The 6,860-nt window shown below is 53.7% G+C and overlaps 1 protein-coding gene across 2 annotated transcripts in view; it reads right to left on the reverse strand.

The window, feature by feature from the left end:
• jph3b (junctophilin 3b) overlaps positions 1–5,062 on the reverse strand; it is a 37,231-nt gene extending 32,169 nt beyond the window's left edge. For both annotated transcript variants that reach the window (XM_061222203.1, XM_061222202.1), the window contains exon 1: positions 4,413–5,062. In XM_061222203.1, the coding sequence (XP_061078187.1) occupies positions 4,413–4,794 (382 nt within the window). In that variant the 5' untranslated portion in view covers positions 4,795–5,062. The remainder of the gene's footprint in view (positions 1–4,412) is intronic.
• Between the last annotated feature and the right edge of the window lie 1,798 nt (positions 5,063–6,860).

Below are 6,860 nucleotides of genomic sequence, written 5' to 3' on the forward strand. Positions count from 1 at the left end.
CTCCTGAAACTGCTTTAAGCATTATTATGAAGATGGCGTGCATATTATCTGGTTTATGTTGGGTATTATTTTCCTGGTTGGTGTGTTAGAGTGTGGTAATTCAGTTAATAACTTGATTTAAAGAGGCTATACTTAGAAATAAATAGGCTATACCAAAACAGAAAAATACATGTATTGTTTTGACTTTTTTATCTCTGAATTTTGCCACAAATTTTCCTGCCAGTTTCCTTCATGCCTGCTTTAAACATGTTGTGTATCCGATATACTACAACATTTAACAGTTAAGATATATTTTTTATTTTTGTTCATGTTATGCAATTCACCATGGCGCTTAGAATATTCTGACTACTGCTCCATACTGCTGCTCTGACCACTGCTCCATACTGCTGCTCTGACCACTGCTCCATACTGCTGCTCTGACCACTGCTCCATACTGCTGCTCTGACCACTGCTCCACACTGCTGCTCTGACCACTGCTCCATACTGCTGCTCTGACCACTGCTCCACACTGCTGCTCTGACCACTGCTCCATACTGCTGCTCTGACCACTGCTCCATACTGCTGCTCTGACCACTGCTCCATACTGCTGCTCTGACCACTGCTCCATACTGCTGCTCTGACCACTGCTCCATACTGCTGCTCTGACCACTGTTCTACACTGCTCTGACCACTGCTCCACACTGCTGCTCTGACCACTGCTCCACACTGCTGCTCTGACCACTGCTCCATACTGCTGCTCTGACCACTGTTCTACACTGCTCTGACCACTGTTCTACACTGCTGCTCTGACCACTGTTCTACACTGCTGCTCTGACCACTGCTCCATACTGCTGCTCTGACCACTGCTCCATACTGCTGCTCTGACCACTGTTCTACACTGCTCTGACCACTGTTCTACACTGCTGCTCTGACCACTGTTCTACACTGCTGCTCTGACCACTGCTCCATACTGCTGCTCTGACCACTGCTCCATACTGCTGCTCTGACCACTGTTCTACACTGCTGCTTTGACCACTGTTCTACACTGCTCTGACCACTGCTCCACACTGCTGCTCTGACCACTGCTCCACACTGCTGCTCTGACCACTGTTCTACACTGCTGCTTTGACCACTGTTCTACACTGCTCTGACCACTGCTCCATACTGCTGCTCTGACCACTGTTCTACACTGCTGCTTTGACCACTGTTCTACACTGCTCTGACCACTGCTCCACACTGCTGCTCTGACCACTGCTCCACACTGCTGCTCTGACCACTGTTCTACACTGCTGCTTTGACCACTGTTCTACACTGCTCTGACCACTGCTCCACACTGCTGCTCTGACCACTGTTCTACACTGCTGCTTTGACCACTGTTCTACACTGCTCTGACCACTGCTCCATACTGCTGCTATAACCACTGCTCTATACTGCTGCACTGAGCTCTGCTCCATACTGCTGTTATGACCACTGCTCCATAATGCTCTGACCAATGCACTACACCACTGCTCTGAGCACTGCTCCACACTGCTACTCTGACTACTGCTATATCCACTGCTACTCTGACCACTACCCCACACTGCTCTGACCACTGCTCCACACTGTTGCTCTGACCACTGCTCCATACTATGAGGGGGTGTAATCATGTCCAGGTCATTGTGGGAGAGAAAGGGGCGAGCACTGTGGTCACTGAGCCATGTTTACAGACAGTGTGAAGAAGCTGTCAGTGGTGGGAGTCTGTGGCTAATTGAGAGGCTCATGCTACCAACAGGGACACCTGAGTCCTGCTGGTCACCTAGCAACAGGCTGCTTTCATAGAGCACCACTCTATGTGCGGTTCAATAGCACAGTGAACTCTACAGGGTTTGGTTTGGTTTTTAACTAGCATACATATCACTCATGCAGTCTTCTTCTTTCTCTTGTGCGATCCCCATCTTGTGTTTCAGGTTGTTTTTTCTGTTTATTTTCATCTCTCTCTCTCTCTTTCTCTCTCTCTCTCTCTCTCTCTCTCTCTCTCTCTCTCTCTCTCTCTCTCTCTCTCTCTCTCTCTCTCTCTCTCTCTCTCTGCTACAGTCCTGATTAAGCAGCCCAGATTAACGCTCAAGTAAGTAAACACCATTAGCAGTGTCAGCCGCCGGCCAATCAGAGCGCAGAACACTGAGTCCCCTGTGACACGCTGACCTGCTGCATGTGCGTGTGCCGGTTTCCACAGCAACTTTCTGTACCCAGGCACCCCTGCTGTAATGCAGCTAAATGGGAGAGGGAAGAAGAGGCAGGGAGAGAGGAGGCAGAGATAGAGAAAGAGAGAAAGGATGGAGAGAGAACGAGCGAGGGAAAGAGAGAGGGAGATAGAGAAAGGATGGCGAGAGACGTGGAGAGGGAGAGAGAGAATGAGAGAGGGAGAGGGAGGACACTGGAAATGTAGAGACACTTCAGCGTTCCCCGCGCGGGCTACGGTAGCGCTGGGCTAGCGCGCGGGTGGGTGTGCGCAGTGTTGGCGGAGCGTTCAGCGCGCAGGCCTTCGTCAGCAGTGTCAGGAGGCGACGGGTTCGGGAGGAGGCGAGCACGCGCGTGCCAAGCGGCAGAGAACACAGGAGCGCAGACATGGAGGCAGGAGGCCTCTCTGTCCCCCCTGTGTGCTAACGCTAACGCTGTAGCACACTGATCAATGAGCCACCAATCAATGAGCGACCGGCCGGTTGATTAACACACTGCAGTGTTACGGCAAACACAGGGATACGCTGGCCTGTGCTGTTCTGTCCTGTGCATGTGTGCTATCGCAGAGATCCCGGACAAGACCCCCCTTCAACACACAGACATGCCTGAACGCAAAAGAAACACACACACACACACACACACACAGAAAAGGCCTTCTCTTTCAAAATGATTCCATGCCAGAGAAAGGAATTGGAAGGGATTTTAAGTAAGTAAAGTAAAAAAAAAGATCTGATGTTACATGATGTCTCATGTAAACAAATTAAACGATGTTTGCGTTATATTTATTAAACTCATCATCTAACTGCCCAGTGTACGGAGTTTACACAGATGGCACAGACCCCATACTGGTCAAACATGGGTTGTTCTGCACACACACCCCCACACACACAAACGCGCACACACACACACACACACGCACACACACACACACACACACACACACACACACACACACACACACAATGTAACAGAAATTTGCTGTGCGACTCAATCGGTCTGCGTGTGCATATAATCTGGGGGGTGGGGGGGGGTCTTAATGCTTTTCACAACGAGAAAAGGCGTCTCTTTCCTGTCTCCTTTTCTCTCTCTCTCGGTCTCCGGAGACCCCTGTTACAGGCTCTAGCACAAACCCAAGCCTGACTTGGCCCTCTCCCTCCCCCTCCTCTCCCTCCCCCCCTCCCCCATGGTGCCACAGTCGGGCCAGACCCTGCGTGCGGACGAGGGCAACATGGAGGCTGACGGCATGGCGGATGATCGCAGACGTGCGGGCCTCTCTGAGCGTGGGCAGCCAAGTACCCTCCCCCGTCATCCCGCTGCCTCCCCAAAACCTCTCCCATCCTGCCCCATAGCCTGACGTTTCCCAGATATGTTCGCCTCCCTGCTGCCATGAGGAGTCTTGGTGGTGCCGTGCGTACTGGAGTTAGGAGTCTATCTGCTCCTTTATCTCTCTGTCAGTCCTGGCTTTGGACCGGTGTGTGCCCAGGTTCTGGCTTCCTATTCACTCCTGTTCTCGGGTAAGTAACCATTCTGGTTCCTGTTCTGACGGGGTAAGTAACAATTCTGGTTCCTGTTCTGACCGGGTAAGTAACAATTCTGGTTCCTGTTCTGACCGGGTAAGTAACAGTTCTGGCTCCTGTTCTGACTGGGCAACAATTCTGCTTCCTGTTCTGACTGGGTAACAGTGCTGGTTCCTGTTCTGACCGGCCAGGTAATGGTTCTGGTTCCGGTTTTGGTTTCAGACGCTGCCGGTGACCTGGAATCCCTGTCTCTGAGGCTGCAGAATCTAGATGGCCTCAATTTGGGGCCCAAATTTATCTCTCTCTGCAGTGAGAGGAAGAATCCGCTCACCGAGGCGACAGAGAGAGAGAGAGAGGGAGAAAGAGAGCGGATGAGAGAGGAAAAGAGGGAGATATAAAGGAAGAAAGAGGGAGGTAAACAGACAGAGAGGCAGAGAGGGAGAGGGATGGAATGGTGGTGGAGGAGGTGATGGAAAAAGAGGAAGAGGAGAAAAACCCATGTGGCAACAAAGAGAAATGACCTGAAGAGACCCTCAAAGTCCTGCCCAGAGAAATAACCCTTTTGGAACCCCCGCCTGCCCCCAATCCCACCTGCCTGTCTCTCCCTTCTATCCCAACCCCGACCCATCTCCCCACTCATTCCCTCAGGCGTGGTGTGGCGTGGCGTGGTGTGGCGTGGCGTAGCGCAGCGGCCCTTACCTCCGTCGGAGTACGTCTCCGTGCCGTATCCGTCCTGCAGGCCCGTGCTCCAGGTGCCCTCGTACTTGGCGCTGCTCCCAGTGCTCTCCCGCAAGCCGTAACGTCCCTTAAATCCGTGCGTCCACTCGCCCCGGTACACCCACTTCCCCTTGTTCTCCACCCCGATGCCGTGCCTCTTGCCCTGGGCCCACGTGCCTTGGTAGGTGTTCCCGCTGGGCCAAGTGTACACACCCAGCACCTCGAACCCGTGGCTCCAGGACCCCGAGTACTCGCCCTGGCCCTTGGGCCCGGTGCAGATGCCGTGGCCGTGGGCCTTCCCCTCCTCCCACCCTCCGCAGTATGACCCCCCATCATCAAAGTCGAACCTGCCCCCACTGGACATGCATGAAACAGGTTTTGGCAAATCCCCCAAACCTCAAAAAGAAAAAAAAGAGAAAAGGGGAAAAACAGATAAAAGGCAGAAGAGGAAAAAGGACGTAGACCCGTGCCGCGTTGGACTCGTTGGAGCCGGTCCCCCCCCCCGGAGTCGGGAGCGGAAACCTGAAACGGGAGCGAAGGAGGCCCCCCTCGCTCCTTCCTCCTCCCCCCCTCCTGGGAGAGAAGAGTCCGGCTCGGTGTGGCGCAGCAGGTGCTCCTCCGGGCCTCCTCAGACCGGCCTCCTGGCGGCTGCTCCTGGCGGCTGCTCCTGGCGGCTGCTCCTGCCGCTACTCCCTCCCGCGGTCGCGGCTGGGAGACGGGAGAAGGCGCCCGGCGGCCATGCGTCGTCTTCCCGCTGACATGCAGCGCGGAGTTCGTCCCCCCCCCCTCCTTCCTTTGCCGACTCGTCCCCCCCCTCCTCTTTGCCCCCCCCCCCTCCCGGCACAATCTCCAACGCAGAGCCCGTCCGGTGGCCCTGTGGCTCCCCGCAACTCTCCCCCCCCGAGGGTCGGTCTCCGCCTAGAAACCCCGAATCCTACGCAGTCGTCTCCAGGCGTGGCAGGGAACCATGGCAGGAGCCGTCCGTCTACCCCCCTCCCCTTCTCTGGGCCCGGATCAGGCGCTCCGTTCCCCCATCCCCGCGCCGGGAGAGCGCGACGGCTCCGCCAGGAAGGGCAGAGCGGAAAACGGGAGAGAGAGGGAGCGAGAGAATCCGCGAGGCTCCTCTCGACAGCTTGCAATGGAGACGGCAATGCAGTCTCTCTCCTTCTCCACAGGAGACACACACACACGCACGCACGCAGGCAGGCACACGGGAGCGCACACACACTCTCTTACGGACGCCACCGATCGTGCTCCTGCGCACACCTCGGCGATAAACAAGCGATCTGAGTTTTTTTTCCCCCCACTTCTCCTGTCCTCTCTCTCTCTCTCTGCTGTCTCTTCCCCAGGTCTGTTTGTAGTCTAATGCTCAAGTCCTGGATCCCGTTTGATGGATGGAGGAAAATCGGAATGGGTTTACAGTCCCCCCTTTTATCTGCTTCTTCTTGAGGCTCTGTTAATTTTCACTTATCGCGCTCTGCCTTTTTTTTTTGGTCGTCATCTTATTTCCCCCGGCCCTGGTCACGCAGGGCTGTCTCTCTCTCTCGCTCCGTGGTGTCTCTGAATCCTGCTCATTAGAGGAGGACTGTTCCAACGCAGCCAGGTCCCCCTCCCCCCTCCTCCCCCCCGCTTTTAAAGAGACAGTGGAACAGCCTCTCTCAGCTTCCCCCCCCCTCACTCTCTCTCTCCCTCGCTCTCTCTCTCTCGTGGCCCAAGGGAGCAAAGATTGCTTTTCCTAATTGCCCTGCTAGCTTTCCTCTCCCTCTCCCTCCGTCGCTCAATCCCCCGCTCTCCTTATTGCTGAGAAATAGGTGTTTCACGAGTGAGCTGGCTGAATTGAGGAACCACGGGCCTGCAACTGTGTCTCCAGTTGTACGCAGCCATTTTTAACACAGCCATTTTTAACACTTATTTTTGAGGAGCAGTTCAATTTTAATATAATGATGCACCCTTGAGAGGCCGTGAGAGAGAGCGTGTGTGTGTGTGTGTGTGTGTGTGTGTGTTTGGTGTGTGTGTATGTATGTATGTGTGAATAGTGCAGCAGGGGAGGTGAGGTGCAGTTGTTAAGGAGACATATGATTGCAGGTTCGATTCCCCCTGTGTGACTCACCCAAAGTGTGACCCTGGGGCAAAGCACTTTACCACAACTCATTCAGTATATGCAATGTGGGATATATGTTAATTTGCCCAATTAAATATGTTACCCCACTATCACTGCTGTGTACGTATCTATCACTGTTCTGTACTGTATGTATCTATCACTGCTCTGTACTGTATGTATCTATCACTGCTCTGTACTGTATGTATCTATCACTGCTCTGTACTGTATGTATCTATCACTGCCCTGTACTGTATGTATCTATAACTGCTCTGTACTGTATGTATCTATCACTGCTCTGTACTGTATGTATCTATCACTACTCTGTACTG

This window comes from Conger conger, chromosome 15 (assembly GCF_963514075.1).
Source record: "Conger conger chromosome 15, fConCon1.1, whole genome shotgun sequence".
NCBI lineage: Eukaryota > Metazoa > Chordata > Actinopteri > Anguilliformes > Congridae > Conger > Conger conger.